Below are 16516 nucleotides of genomic sequence, written 5' to 3' on the forward strand. Positions count from 1 at the left end.
TTGATCAGACTTGAAAAGGCCCATCAGGTATTAATAAAAATTATTTTACAACTTTGAACTGTCCTTATAAAAACAGACCCTTTTTTCCATAAGAAAATACATTTTAAAACGTTAAGAAAGATCAAGAGGCAAGAAATGTTCGCATTTAAAAAACAAAACAAAAATTAATAAAAATCAAAAAACCTTCCTTAAAACTTCAAATTTATAGAAAGTGGACTACAAAATTCAAGACACTGATGGTTTCCATGGAATACATATCGCACTCAAGGTTTTCCTACACTTGAACGTCATGCCGTGCGGCCTGTTAAGCAACGTGTCAGTGTCTCGCAGTGAAGATAGTCGAGCTAGTGCTACAAGCTCGCAACGCATCGTGAGCTTGTAGATCGGCCATTTCCGTGTGCGACAAAAGGCGCGCAACTACGTTTAAATCAGGGTTGAGTGCAGCTTGGGAACCTCTTCTAACAAATCATACAGGGCACCTTGGTGGCTTGCTTCCCTTTCCAATTAATCAAATATGCCAGATCATAGCCAGATAACACATGGCCACTTCAGCCCATGACAGACCTCAGAGAGAACAATTCAGAGTATACACTATACAATAAAACACAATAGATCAGGGACCCATAGGATCTACAGACACAAAAGTACTTTCCAGTGCATGTTGATTACAGAAACAAAGAATTATATATTTTTTAAATTGAACCCCCCTCCCCCCAAAAAATAAAATAAAAAATAAACAAACCCTGCGCATTTTAGAGTGAGTTTCCAAAAGTATCTGCAGCGTTCTTTTGGAACCATTTCTGATGTCGCCTCTGTGTTGGTGGCATAGACAATGTTGTGGTACTGCAGATTAAAATGGGCGACACGAGTCGTTTAATGTAAGGGCAAAGCCATAGCCTGTTCTCCTGTCTCAGTTGACCACTTAAGACCCTATATGTGGGTACTGCGTCGTATGACGGATAGCGAAAATAGCCGATCCACAATCTTGTAGATCTGCTATTTTTGAATGTTTTTGAAAGGTTTTGCTGAAAATGCCAGATGGTTGACACTGGTCAAAAACCCTCACAGCTCCATCTAGGCTACAGCTTTTCTAAATCAAACATTATTATTCTTCCTAAAACTGCGGTGGATGATTCAGGAAGAAAGAAAATAAATGCCTGAACTCGTTGGCATTCATCCCTGGAAATCACAACCCTTCAGGAATACCAGATGCAACGCAGGCAAAAACCCTTGTTCTGCACAGACTCAAAACAAATTGACCATTATACACATCCAAAACCAAAAGAAAAACACATGGAGAAACAAGTAATTGCACACATAAATGTATACAGTAGAAATGGGCAAATGTACAAAAAAATAAATAAGAAAGAAAATAAATTACAAAAATAAAACGACAGAACAAATGAACACCACCCAAGAGAGGAAGGAGCAGTACATTATGCAGGACTTTGAGAGGACGAGGAGGAGACGTCGACAACCCAGAGGCGAGACGGAGAACTACAGGGACTGGCTCAGCGTTCAGGATCCGCAGGAAACTATAACCACCACGACCACATTCACTTGACCTCACACGCCTCCTACTATCATGCCCAGTAGCCCCCCCATCTCACCACGTAGTGGTCAAGTCCACCTCAAGCCCTTGTGTACGTGACGATGCGTTTAGCCAAATTGGGTGTGAACTGGAGTCAAAGAACGAAAATGTGGCTAAAAAACCTGACATATATACTCCATCGTACAATGGCGTTGCATTCCGGAAATCTACAGGCTCACAATGTTGTGACAGTGACGCAATGGCTTTTTTTCAGTGGACGACACCATCGTATGACCAAGGGTAATTTAAGCATAACACTGGGTTCTCACTGGGCGTGGAAGTGCAGCTAGTTGCTGCGCAGCTCCAGGCGTACCAGCCACTTTCCTTTCGGTGCCTCTGTTAAATGACTGGGCTGTTGATACTGCCTGGAGGGGTGTGGAGAACCGCGGCAGGCTCCCAAAGTTCAGCGACTGTTCTGATTAGAGATTTCAAGGTTTCTTTATTAAGTCTTGTGTACAGGTATGTAAGAGTCAAATTAATTTATTCTGTTTCCTCAGACAAGCAATAACGGCAATAACAATAAATCATTCCCGGCGTTTCCACATCCAGAGTGAACCCAGCGCATGCCTTCTTAAGGGGCTTTATCGTGAACCTTGTACTATGATGCAACGGATTCTCAAGGTCACCAGTAGCCTAAAAGTCTGTCCCTGAGACATCTTTAAGATATTTTCTAATGAGAGCTTACACTAATTGCAGAGTGGTAAACTTTGACAATTATCTGTTGTTAGGAACTATGTCATTCACAGCTCCCCCATATGTACTGCCCCTCCTTGGGTACAAAACGTAGTGCCTAGAGTTAGGCAATGGAAAGAACAAAACAAACAGCATCTTCAACAGTGTCTTCAAACTATTCATATTTCAACAATAGTTACAGTCCATTTCACTGTGACTTTTTTCTTTCTTTCAACTTTGAATATCGATAGGCTCAGTGGTCAAACATGAAAGAGTCCCCGACGAAAAAGAAAAGAAAAAAAGAAAGATCACCCGATAAAATGTTAAATGATCCTGAGAGGAAGAAATGCTGTTGTTCACAGGTTGATTTATACAGTATTGCTTTGGTGTCCAGAACACATAGATAAGAGAGTTAGAAACATTTGTATCGAGGCACACCGCTCTACTGTGACTGTGTTAACCTTCTCTAGGCCACCGACACCCCCGGCACAAAGAATTATTACCCATCCATGTTCAGTCTGGTCTCAAGGTTGATGATTTGTCTTGGACATAGGGATAAAAAATAAAGAAAAACTGAAATCATGCAGTGAGAAAGTTAAGACATATCTGAAAGCCTTCATTTGTGACAGAGGTTGGCTTGGTAACAACAATCTGAACTCTTGAGGGGTGGTACTCTAGTGCAAAAACAGTGGATCCGAGGCTCCACTTCAAGGGCATGGAGGTGTAGTGAAAAGAATCAAACGCACAACACACTATCTAAAAACACTGAGGGCTATTTGTATTGCAGAGCAAAATCAAGAACAAGATCAAATTGAAGGGACAATAATGGGGTCTTGACCGAAATGGCAAACCTAACAACTAGATTTTGAGATTAACCAAATAATTGTCTTGTGCCCTTAAAGGCCAAAGAATACTTACAGCTTGTTCCTAACGTTTTCAGTGATACTGTGGGGCAGTGTTTATTAAGATAAAAGTGAGAAAGTGTAGCAAAAAGGATATAAACTCCACTGAGGAGATAAAAGTTGAGGTGCAAAATGCTTTGTTCTGAGAAACTGCCTCTTTGGAAATGAGTAAATCATCAAGGTGACCGGTTAGCTGGGAAGCCCCTCTACCACACAGAATGTCCTTCCCAATCCTTCCCCTCTGTTCTCAACACTATAAACGATGAAACGCGTTCGGCTTGTGGCAGGGGACATCGATAAGGCATTCCCAGTATCTACGGAGGTCATTCCAGATGGACACATATGGAAGTGCAAACAAATGTGACGAGAACAACGTATTGTACAAAATACTACAACTGCACATTTTTACCGAAAATAGGAGCATTGTCCTGTGGAGGAATCTCATTGAACAACAACATGGCATCTTCGTGGAAAGAAGGGATTAAAAAAAAAGAAAAAAACATGACCTCGTATAAAAAGTTGGTTTGTCTCCGGCCCGCCGGTGACCTTTTCTCCCGTCTTCTCAACAGACCCGTGTTAGATTTGACAGTGCCATTAGGAGTCCAGTTCCTCGGAGAGATGGGAGTCCATGGAGTGTGGGACACGAGACACCGTCCCCTCACCTCCGTCCAATGGCGGCGCCCCCTCCCACGATGGCCCCCCTATCGAACAGAAGGCTGAGTAGGGCCGAGGCCAGACGCCACCACAGCGGCCCCACGGGCACGTTCCTTTGGTTTCGCTGATACTGCAATACAAGCGACAACAAGAGGCAGATACATGTCAGATCAGTCAATCAATCAATCAATCGTATTCATATAGCAGTAGCAGATCTTAAAGCTCACAATGGACTGTGATGCAAAAACGCCATAGTAAGTAGTATAAAATAGGGCTTAAGTGGTTAAGACAATTTACATGTAGTGCAGGTTGAGAGTATACTGTACATAGAAACAGCACACACTCTAAGATAGATGTGCGAAGGAATGTGATCTAAGTTTTGGCCAAATAAATTGAACTTGCATCCAGTGTGTGCAGTTTCTCCTTTTATTTTGTGAGAACACTGCATACTGTACACTACACATGTACTGTATGGCCACCGAGCTGGAACTCGGTCACGAATGACGGTAGCCACTAATGGGGTCATTATTTTTGGGGGTGGGAGTATTGGGTTAAATGGGTTTGTGTTGTGCCCTGAATGATATGTGCTGATTGACCCAGAGTAGAGCATAAGGAGAAGGTCATTCGAAACCAGACACCGGAATGACACTGATATTTTCACAACAGTCTGCTTCAGAGTAGACCACTACTTATTAGAGGACTCTCTCTCTCTCTCTCTATCTTTAAGGGCTTCGGACACTCATTTAAGACACTCGCTCAACAACAGCCATATTGTGAACACGCGCGTCCGTCATCAGCTCACACGGCGCCTGTCCTCCTGGCAGAGCTCGGCTGCAGGAGTGATCCTCTTTTCTCTCGCTCTGGCCCATGAGCCAATTGGATTCCGTGCGATTAGAGGGATAATGCTATCTCTACCATTGAGAAGGAGGAGATAAGATAATTGCACTAAATGGGATTAGGGAGGTCTTGAGGAGGGGCGGAAAGCCTCTGGAAACTCATATCTGCCAGAGAGAGAGAGAGAGAGGTACAGTAGCCGAGTGCTACGCTCCTGACAGTTCATCCTCAAGACGAAAGGCAGACTCCACCACACCCGATAAACGCCAAAGCTATTTTCAGAGACTGGCCGTAAACTAAAAAAAAAAAGTACCCCAGCTTAGCTTATTTTTCTCGTGCCGTGACAATGCACACATCACACACACATCTCAGGTTCTGTGTTTGTTTACGACATCACACACACATCTCAGGTTCTGTGTTTGTTTACGACAGAGCCAAGTGTCTGACGGCTCCGATTAGATATGCCATATTACATGACTACCGAGGTGGTGTCCAAATGTTGACATATTTACAACCAGCCAAAACCTGCTGGCGTCGTGATAAGCCTTGGGGGGGTTGTCTACTCTACAGCATGATTTATACTTTGTTGCATGCGGGTGTCGTGCACCGATAATAGCCGATCTGCAAGTTAAGAGCGCGTCGCAGCGCGATGCGCTGTGAGCTTGTAAATTGGCCATTATCGGTGTGCGACACCTGCCCGCAACTAAGTATAACTCGGGTTTACTGCTTGAGACAAAGTGTGGTGAATGTTGCAAAGTGTTGCATAAGCTTCGCCAGGTTCCAACCAGCTCGTGCAGGTCTCCCACCACACCAGCTCTTTTTGATCAAAGGCAGGAGGCTGAAAACAACAAAATCAGGAATTGCCAACAGCAATCTGAGGGTATACCGGGAATCTTGATCAAACATTTCAACCCCCCCCCCCCAGCCCCCCCACCACCCCTCAATGTATGTATCCAAATCTTCCCAGGGGATATTTGGATAGGAGCATAACAATAACATGGATGTGCGCTCGATAAATATAGGCTACGTTACATAAAGCACAGATTTGATTAATTCACTAAAGAGACATCCCAGGGACTGTTGGCAGCTAAAGTGACTGCACTTGGTAAACAGAGAGAGTAGGCTAATGTGCCCCGAGACACTTTTAAAAAACGGGAGGAAAAAAAGTAATTACAGTAGAGACTACAAACCAGTTCCATCTGTTATTACAAGATCAGCGTAGCACTGAGAGGCTGTATATTCAGTTTAACGTTCAGCTGGACAGTGAAAGCAGATCTGGTCCAGTTGAACTACTAATACAAATCAAGGCTGTCACATGACACCACATGTAGAGCCTACATTACACTTAACTGATAAATAACCAATTTGACAATCTGTTCTCTCTCTTTATTTATTTTTTGTTCCACAAAGCATGACTAACTTCAGTTGAGCGGTGTACCCCCAGGGCCTCTTCTGACATGGACAGTATAGGGTTCATGTGGGTAAGAAAATAATGTATAATTTGCAAACAAGTTACAAGTGCAAAACTTCCTGATAACAATGAGACACAAAGTCCCTGGCAATGACCTTTTCCACTCGTGCACACACAATAAAGAGACCGAGATAGAGGGAGGGTTGTGGGCAGCCCTGTTGTCAACTTTAGTCACAAGTTACACCACCAACTGTCAAAATGTGAGTCAGGCGCTAAATTTAGCCCGTTAGAAAGAGCCTAGCCAGATGCACAGTGTCGTCACCATGACACTGGACTGATGGACTTTATCAGCGTCGCATGCAAGCTGTCTGTCAGCCCGGCCACTCTGAAGCTCTCTCACTTATCTCCTGTCCAAACAGAACAACTTCAGTGGCCGGGGCCAGCTCAGAGTTAAGTCACGCCAGGGAGGAAACGCTGACACAAAACGAGAGAAAAGAAAAGAGCTGGAATATTTGATAATGGCGAATAACACCTCCTGGCCGACACACACGAGAAAGAGTCAACGTTAGTAGTTTGTATTGTGGACTCGAGGTCAGCATATTACTCCCTCTTCTGCTAGTGCTGAAAGGAGAGAGTGCCGCGCCCTCAGTGGAACAGTGCAAAGATAACGACATGGACGTACACACACACACACCATCCAAACCCTGCTTTCAACACCTCCTATCGAAAGCACCGGGAGTCGTCTCTCTTAAAAAAAACACGGAGATGAAACCCGACTCGGCTCCTCGCCCCGCGCAGACCGGCGCGGCCTTCCTGCCATTGTGACAGTCATTATTGCCTAGTGTCTCAAATGGCGGGCCGGCTAATGTCAGCCTCCCCTCCAGGGACCCCGGCGTCCCCCTCCAGCCCTCTCCAGACTGAGGAGCAATTTATCTGTCAGCGCCCACCGGTCCTCCCCCTCCCATTCTGTCCCCCGCTACCTAATCCGCTCTCTCGCCGGAGGCCTCGGGGCTCCCAGAGAGGGAGAACAGCGCGCTGTCGCCGCAGCAGCATCGCTCCCATGTCCACATTGACAAGACGTGCCGTCAAAGCGTCTCAAATGGCACGTTTTGGAGGACAAGTGTCTGCTCAATCGGAGCACTGACAGCCATCCACTGACAGGGGGCGATGTGAGATGAACAATAACAACATTACTGAGGGTGAGAGCGTTTTGTGTGCCAGAGTGACAGCGAGCGGTTGAGAGACGGGGGAAAGGCAGAATAACAAGTATGGGCGTTAAAAAGCATGCGTGCGTGTGTGCAACTGTGCACGTGCTGACACACACACACACGCACAAACACACACACCGAGCTGCCAAGTTATTCAGCAGTTTGAGATGCCCTACCTACATCACTGCTGAAGGCTTAATAGCACCACTACACCACAGAGAGCCCCAGATAGAACGTACTGTATACGGGGCCGAGTGGAGATCAACCACACGTCACTGTTTAGGGTTCCACTGTCCAAACATCAGTCAGGCCGACAGACACCGACCCAACCACAGACAAGCAGACAGGCCTTTGAGATTTTGCAGACATTTTGTGCATTTTAAAAGCTATTATAAGCCTATAGATACATGCCATTAATTTATTTCCAGCATTATTTCACCGGTTTATCCAATATAAACTTTTTTAATGTTAATTAATATATTTGAATGACCCAAATCCACCCTAAACTGCGGTTAACCGCGGATAAATCTGCCAACCAAAGGTCTATAATTGCTGATCCTTCTACCTACTGTTTCCCAAACAGTGGGTCGGGACCCGCATGTGGGTCGTGGACACATTTTTATGGGTCCCTTTATGTTTTATTTTGTTTCCTACATTTTGGTTTTAATTATTATTATTTCAAAACATATTCAAATAAACATTCCCAAAAAGCAAAGACTAAACAGAAATCATGAATTAACACTTATGATGACGTGTCACGTCCTATCAAATAAAACCGCCTACTGCCTTAGACGTGTGGACACGTCTTAAGGTCATTTATATCAATATAAAACGGGATCACTGAAATCGGGGGTGGGGATTTTCAGAGTAAAATCTCTCTAATTTGCATGGCACTCCAGTGCCTTTGAATTGAATTACCTTTATTATTCTGAAAAACTCTGGCTGCATCATAAGTGTCAAATGTGTTAAAAAAATCATTTTCAGTAATTTCATAAACAAATCAAAGAAAAATTAAGAGAATTCCATAAAAAAGGGGACTTTTGGGTCCAGAGCTTAAAAGAAATTGGAACCACTGATCTACAGCATGAAAGCATCTCCGTTAGCGTCCATTATCCCAAGGCCTGAAACACAAGTCCTGACCAAGACACTGAACCATCTGAACAGCCATCAGCTGGTGGAAGCTGAAACTGAATTCCCCCTCATAGGGATTAATAAAGGACTACCTGCCCAGGCGGTGGCGTAACTGTCTGGGCACCCGACTGGTAATCCAGTCGCAGTGTGCCGTGGGTTCGACTCCCGAGCCCGACACGGCCTTTACTGCATGTCTTCCCCCCATCTCTCTCCCGTTTCCTGTCAGCCTACTGTCTGTCCCTTCAAAAAACCAATAAAAGGCGTAAGCCTTAAGAAATAAATAAATAAAGGTCTACCTTTCCACGATTAAACTATCAATGATCCCATAACGACCAATAAATGGCCAGTCAGTTTGTGTAGCTACAGGTACTGTCGACTTCATCACAACAAGACCCCTTCTTTCACTCTGACTGTGACGTGTCTGCTGTTTACTCAGCCAGCGAGCCGACTCTAGCCACTTCCTCCTGGCCCTGACCCCGTGCGACCTCCCGCCATGTGTCAGTGAAACTCGGCAGCCACAGATAGCGGTACAACCTCCTGTCTGTAGCCTGGTCGCTCGGAGCGAGAGTGTCTGCATCTCTTTACACACATGAGTCACGTCGAGCTGGAGGGTATGAATATATATATACAAGGAGGTTGCGATTGTCTCGATTATATCTTATGCCCAGAATTTTTATGTGCCGGTTCATTTAAGTCCGAGTTATAATGAAAATAGCAGATCTACAAGTTCACAATGTGCCGCACTGGGACACATTGTGAGCTTGTGGATTGTGGATTTTTGGTGCACAACACCCTTCCCTCTGCCCATGCAGATAAGTGGTTTTGGGTCTGTATTCAGATCCACCCCCCCCTCCCCTACTTTTCCCCAGGGGATCGAGTGTATGTAATTATATTAAGTAAATGTGTGTCCTATACTAGCCTACATGCCATCATTAGAGGTCCTGCCCCCCCTCCTCTCGTGGCTGCGGAGCGGAGGGCTCTTATTTTGGGCGTCTCCTGTGGCTTGGTGCTCAGCTGGGGAAGGGTCTGACTGGAGACTCCCTGCCAACCACAGCTGTTCCCCTCAGGGCTCACGCGCCCAGCGTCGGGTTACAACATGTTTACCTTCTCCCACCACTTCTGCTTTTTCATTTATTTTTCCCCCACTCTCTCTCCTTTCTTTTTTTTCTAGGCATGTGCGTGCTGTGCACGCGTGCGCACGTAAAAACGAATGCGCAGTGGTGTGGTGTGGTGCGATTCACGCGAGGTGACGGCGAGGGCCTCTTGTGTTCCTCGTGTTTGTACAACACGCGACACCAAGTCTCTGGAAACTCCAAGGCTTGGGATTTGCACCGTGCAGCCGGCGTGACCTGAAACATGGTGTGCTTCGTGTCTTTTCACAGCACATCATGACCACAACGGGGGACGTAGGACGGGAACCCCTTTTGGTGTTTTAAGCATTATGTTAAACTTTAGCTTTTGAAAAATAGCAGCAGCACCGAGTGCCGCGCTACAAGCTTGTAGATTTGAAAAATCACGAAAATGTGGCACAAATCTTTGAATATATTCTTTCAGAGCGAACGTTCTTAACTCAAATCTTTGCTTCTGGGGGGGTCCCTGGAAAAACATATTTTCAGATGGGGGTTCTTGACATGAAAAAGGTTGAGTACCACTGACATAGAAACATAGGTTTTTCAGAAAACCTTTAGGATTTAGAAGACATTTGTTTTTAGAATTGGCCTTAGTCCTACTCCTAAATGGGTTAAGTCACCCTCGCCGGACGCCGTCTTGTCACCCTGACCACTGTGAAAAGGTGTGCTGCATACCCACATCCTTTCTCAACAACTCAAAGAGGAAACGCGAGGAAGACAGAGAGAGAGAGAGAGAGAGAGAGAAATAAACAGGAAGAGGAGGCAGAGGGAGGGCTTGGCAACGGCTGGGTGGGGGAGGGGGGGGGGGGGTCAGACAGAACACAGGGCTAATGCCCTGTATGCACACACACAGCGGCCCAAACAAAATGGAACGCTGATAAACACGGGGGCGGAATCCACCATCGGGTTGTGAGTAGGATCTAAAACAGTGTCAAGAATGTCCTTGGATTGAGCTAGTGTGCCAGAATGCAGACTGACTCTTTTCTTCTGTGACTTAACCAACCCAGAGTGTGTGTGCGCACGCACGCACGCACTCGCCACACACACACACACACAGTCGTTGAAATTATGTCTGAAGGCTGCATTGCCAGTCGGTGTTAAGGCCCCATGGAAGCATAATGCATGCGTGCCTGTGTGTGTGTGTGTGTGTGTGTGTGTGTGTGTGTGTGTGTGTGTGTGTGTGTGTGTGTGTGCGCGTGTGCGTGTGTGTGTGTGTACTCCTCACCAATTGTAGGTGTTGCCGGTGGAACTGGTCTCCGATCAGCTGCAGTTTCTGGCCGATGAGGGCCTCCACGCTGCGTGCCGCCGGCTGCTGCCGCAGTCGCTGCTCCATCCCGCCGCCTCCTCGCTCCTCCTCCTCCTCGCTTCCTTGCCGATGTGCCTCCTGGCCTCCAGCAAGTTCAAAGTGTGCCGGGAAGTGCAATCGAAAGCCTGCGTTGCCTGGGGAGCATCGAGACCGCGAGTTATTTATCTTCTTATTTAACTAACTATTATTATTACTGAACTGAACGCCTGATTTTCTTGGTTGCGTGTCGGCGTCGTGCACGGATAAATGGTAGATCTACAAGATCCTGATGTGTTGCGCTGCGACGCATTGTGATCTTGTAAAAATCTGCCATTTCCAACACGTGACTGACAACCAAGTATAAATGGGGCAGAGGCGTTCTGTGAGAACAGACTCCCTGCTGCTCACAGTTTGTGTAATCACCGCTTTCCTTTATTTTATAGTCAAACCAAAGTCAGCAACATGAAGTCTCGTGTGGATTGAAGTTTGTTTGTGAGATCAACCATTGCAGAGAGCTCGTTTGGAACATTGACCTAGTTTTTCCTGACGTCACCATTATATGGCTCAACCGTCAACACCAGCCAATTCTCTCTCTCTCCAGTCTCTGACTGTCGGTGCTCAGGTGAGCGCTGCTACTGTGACTGTCCCAGCATGTCCTTTTGAGCCACCCTCGCCAGCCTGGCGCCGTTTGAATGGGCAAAGCAGCTGGGTACACTCCACGCGGGCCATAAAAGCCGCTGTGTCCGGGACGATCAGGCGCCACGGGGTGAGAAAGGCACAGATACGGTGTTACTTTCTCGCACGCCGCCTCTCAACATCACGTTTCAGACTTCTTTTATAGCACTGGTTATGACACACAGGGACAATAACAGCTGTGCAAGTATGCATGCATTAGTCACCTGAATGTCCCCACAGGGATCAATAAAGGTTTATCTTTATATCTTCTATTTATTTCTCGCGATGCAAGACAATTGAAGATCTCTGCCTACTGATCATGGCAACTCCTAAATGCAAGGTAGTGGGTAGAATGGTGGCGAGTACAGCTGCTAATAAATCTACACTGCTGTATTTTTTACATGTTTTACTCTCCGTTTCCACCATATTTTAAGAATGAAATTTGGGAGATTGTCCTCGGTCTCCAGTTGAACTAAGCACTTGTGAGTCTAAGCGTGGATTGCTCTCCCTGACAAGTGTGATTTCAGTGTGTGTGTGTGTGTGTGTGTGTGTGTGTGTGTGTGTGTGTGTGTGTACATGCGTGCCGTGTGTTCATCTCACCGTAGAAGAGTGGTCTGGGCTCTTCTGCAACTCCACAGGGCAGCATGCCGTAGGGCAGTCCGAAGGCAGGGCCGGGGGTCTGTGTTCCCCGTTCTTCGTATTTTATCTCCCTGAAGGTGGTGCGCCAGCAGTAGGGGTCCGGCTCAAACACATCATCCTCCTCATCGTCCATACGGGGGGCGTTGCAAGACCTGCCTTTACCGCGGAAAGAGAGAGAGAGAGAGAGAGAGATAGAGAGAGGAGGGGGGGGGGGGGAGAACGTTATCAACGCCCAAAAAATTCAAACTGTGCAAAGATAACTGATCTATAATCTCCCAACATTTCGCATCACAATGTGTTTTGGAAGCTTTGAGGCTGTAGATACTGTATATTTCCGGTATTCATCATACAACAAAGTGTATACGGTATAGGCCTATAGGGGTTGAGATGCGAGTGTCTTACTCCATGTTCCGGTCTTCCCAGGAGCACAGAAGTCCAAGAAATAATACACACTCGTCCACAACCCCCAGACTCCAATGGAGACATCTAGGGATGTATGGGCGTGTATACTATACCACATGAGATGACCTCACACGGTACAACCTACACCTCTAAACACCAGTTTACTATCAGCGTTTCTGGCTAGTTACAGTAAAACCGAGCTGCGGGAGCGAGAATGAGCGAAAGGTTGGCCTCCATTTGTGGCCGAGGAGCTCAGTGCTGATTTAGACAAATGGCCCAGTTCATCTCAGTGATGAAACCACACAATTGGCTGTGGTCGGGAAGACTCGGGTTGAGCTAAATTTACCTAAATGGGGGTTTGGCGGACGAGACTGAATGAGAGGTGGTATCCATCCTCTGCACTAGCCAGCCCTGTGGCTAAAAGCCTGGCTTCTTAGCATGCCCCCCAAGATACCATTACTTATGAACGTTGACAGAATAGCATTTTTTTTGTGCACAACATAAACACTCTTGCAGGCAATGCATGTCTACATGCCAACAATTTGAACAAAAATAGCTCAAATGTGTAATGGAAAACGCACTTGTTTTCCAAAGCACTTTCCACCACATATGCAGCACGGGATCAACAGAAGCAGGCCAGCGTCTCTCTCCAGGGTCAACCCGTGCACATCAAGGGTCAAAGAGGTATCCAAATACTGCTGAAACTCAAGTAGCCTCACCAGCTCACTCTCAATTCACCATTGAGTTGTAATGCGGGGTTAGGCTGCTACCACACGTCCAAATGAGGGTCTACAGCAAAACGGTAATGACAGCCTTTGAGGATAAAGCATGAAGCCATTCTCTCCCTCCACTGCCTCTGTCAGTCTGCCAGCCACGGAGAAGGAGTTTTCATTTCTTTACCCAACATAAGCAGATTGGCCCGTCTCTAGTGTGTTCAGAGTTGCAGACCTCACGCCATCCTGTGTGCATTCACAATAAGCCCTGTGTGTAAAACCACATAATGCTTTGTTTTGACAAACACAAGGCAAGAACATGTAGAGAGAAAGAAAGAAAGGGAAAAAAAGAAAAGAAAAAAAAGGAGGCACAACTCTGGGATATTCTTCTTGGTTGGATTCTGTTACTAATGTTCATTGCTCCAGGGTTTGTGCCCTGGGCCACGGGCTGCTCTTTGTGTGTAGCTTCCAGACAGCGGCGCCCCCTGCCGGCCGCACGTACACTCACGGTAACAAGAGAGACAGACGAAGAGAGTGTAGAGGCAGAAAGAGAGAGCAGTGTCACTACTCATTACTGTTTCTGTCTAGGCAGTTGCCAGTTAGCATGATGGTTTTCATACATACCAGACTTCCACATGAAATGAATACTTAAAACCATTAAAGCAAATAACCAAAATTCAAATGACCTACATTTTAGGTAGTACTAAAACGACTATTTATTGTTGCCCAGCACAAGCTCTGCAGTGCAGTGCACCCTCCCTTATTATTAGCATAAGCAAATCAAATGATTTCACTTAAATATTTAACTGCCTCAATTGGATGATCTACTGTACTTAATTATCGTATCAGTCAATTATTAATCCACCGAACAGATAACGAAATACTTTTTTTATTTTTTGGGGGGAAATCTACATTAATTGTTTGACATAGTAATTACAAAGAAAAAATAACTAAATTCTATTTAGGCCTACGATTAAAAATAAATAAAAAATAAAGAATGCGGTAGGACATACAGAATGCAAACATACGCAGCCAGATTGCTAATAGTAGCCTATATAATAATAATCCTTTGCCTTTTGTTATTAATACACGTGATATAAAGTCACTTCTCGCACCGCGACGCGTTGTTATAACTTAGATCTGTTGTTGTCGGCAAGCGGCGCCCCTGAATGTCATGAGGCACCACCTCAAACCTGAGTCTGCTCTGCTCTGGAGAGACATGAGCTGCACTGAACCGGCAAAAACACCGGCAAGCATCTGCTCCATGAATGATGACACACACACACACACACACACATACGCGCGCGCGCGCACACGCACGCACGCACGCACCCCGGCCGGTGCATTGTTGTTTATGTTTACACAGCTTACAGCTCAGTGGGTAGAGTAGATTACATACAGCGGTGCAACTTTTGTATCAGCCCGCTAGCGACGACAACAACAACAACAACAGGTTGTTGCTGTCCGTTTCACAACAATAGGACTGATATGTATTATTTCCCAGTGCCCGGCTTTACTGTCATTTATTATAAGAAACTATTATAAGAAAACAGCATTTTTTTAAACTCACCACAAATATGTCCTTTGATTGTTGTGTCTTATAGAAGAAAAATATTTATACACGCAGATGTCTCGAAATCCCGGCAGATCAAGCCAATTTAAGTCCGTGTATCACCTCCTCCGCGACAAGTTGGATTCTCTGTGTGAAACAAATGGCAACAAGCTCATTTCATTTCGCAAACGTCGGCAGGAAAAGTGACTCCGCCTCCGGGGCGGGGCGCGGGCACGGGTACATAAGTGGCTCTTAAAGACACAGGCACATGTGCCGGTCAACGCTGTTGTGTTTACACGCGCGGGGACCGCGTCCCTTTAAACATGCTTCACCATGTCGTCGACGCGGCCAATCGGCTGCTTTGTTTTCATCCAGACTCCGCAATCGCGTATTCAGACACGTGGCCGGGAAATTCCCAGTAGCACGGGACTGCGTTTACGGTAGGGTAGGCTGATGGGCTGAACTTGCTACTACTGTACTTAGTGTACTTAGAATTAGATCAGCATGTTTCTGTAAATCTCCAGGAAATCTCATTTGCAGTGGTGAGTGGTGACACAATGCAGAATTATTATAGCTTTGGCCTGCATTTGAAGTGCACTGTTTAGCATACCAGTGGTTTGCAAGCTTTTTAATTCCATGGACACACAACTCTGAGTTAGGGTCCCTTTGGAAGCTATCCAAAGGGACCAGAAACATATGGGTGTCCTTGGAATTAAAAAGCTTGTAAACCACTGGTATGCTCAAGGACCCCTGGGGGTCCCTCCCTGAGTCCCTGGACCCCACTCTGAGAACATACTATCTGGTGATGGGTGGAATATCAAATCTGAAATAATAAGCCAAGAGCTGAAATGGAGACATGGCATTGTTGTTTCTTCCAAGTTGTAAAAAAATCTCTACAAACTGCATTCTATGAGAGTCAATCACATTGGCGGTCATCAGTGCAGGCAGGCTGCAGGTGTCTGCACACTAGTAGACAAGATTAAGTTTCAATCGCCTTCATCAGGATGTTTTTTTTTTCATGGCATTTCTTATAATTAGTTGTTTGGTTTAAAATCTATCTTTTGAAATATTTGAATGTAGAACTTTTTTTTTACTCGAATCGTGACCCATAAAAAGTGGCCCATGCCCCACAAATGGGTCCCGAACCTCTGTTTGGGAAACAGTGCACTAATGCATATCAAACTGGGGGTCCATCATCCATCATGACATTAAAAAGGTTGAGAATCACTGATCTATAATTGCGTGCTGGACTGCTCTAGTTATGGAGGGCAGGGTAGGTGCTGGTGCTGGTTGTAATGAAGCCCACCCTGCCCCAGGGGTCTCGCTGATCAATAAACACTGGGACAGCTGGGGGTGGAGGGTGATACTCTGCTGCATTCTCTCACAGAACGCTAGTGTCACCCTGCCCCCAACTGACTCCTCTCTCTCTGTCCCAGTTAGGGCTGGGCGACGTGACTTCAAAACAATATCACCGTTATTTCTAACTTTGACCTCGATTACAATTAACGCACAATTATTTTTAATACAGTGAAAACAGCAGATCTGCAAGCTCACAATGCATCACAATGCGACAAGTTGTGAGCTTGTAGATCGTCTTTTTTCCACTGTTTTTGTACGCAATTATTTTACAGCTAAATATAATAGGCTATATATATTAAGTGGTTAATCAGACTAATCAATTTGATCCAAAAATCTGTTAGCATTAATTTTGTTTGTG

At 45.7% G+C, this 16516-nt stretch overlaps 1 protein-coding gene across 3 annotated transcripts; it reads right to left on the reverse strand.

The window, feature by feature from the left end:
* Nucleotides 1-2610: 2610 nt before the first annotated feature.
* On the reverse strand, nt 2611-14941 carry bmf1 (BCL2 modifying factor 1). Of its 3 annotated transcripts, XM_083791913.1 has the most exons (5): nt 14818-14937; nt 13435-13515; nt 12094-12288; nt 10759-10973; nt 2611-3949 (listed from the first exon to the last, which is right to left on the reverse strand). In XM_083791913.1, exons 2-5 carry the CDS (start codon nt 13439-13441, stop codon nt 3824-3826), a joined length of 543 nt encoding a protein of 180 aa, XP_083648039.1. In that variant the 5' UTR covers nt 13442-13515; nt 14818-14937; the 3' UTR covers nt 2611-3823. The 3 variants fall into 3 exon arrangements, with proteins under 3 accessions (XP_083648039.1, XP_083648041.1, XP_083648040.1); XM_083791915.1 differs by lacking the exon at nt 13435-13515 and having other exon boundaries at nt 12094-12284; nt 14818-14941; XM_083791914.1 differs by lacking the exon at nt 13435-13515 and having other exon boundaries at nt 14818-14931.
* Nucleotides 14942-16516: the final 1575 nt, after the last annotated feature.

This window comes from Protomyctophum parallelum, assembly GCF_964188405.1.
Source record: "Protomyctophum parallelum genome assembly, chromosome: 20".
NCBI lineage: Eukaryota > Metazoa > Chordata > Actinopteri > Myctophiformes > Myctophidae > Protomyctophum > Protomyctophum parallelum.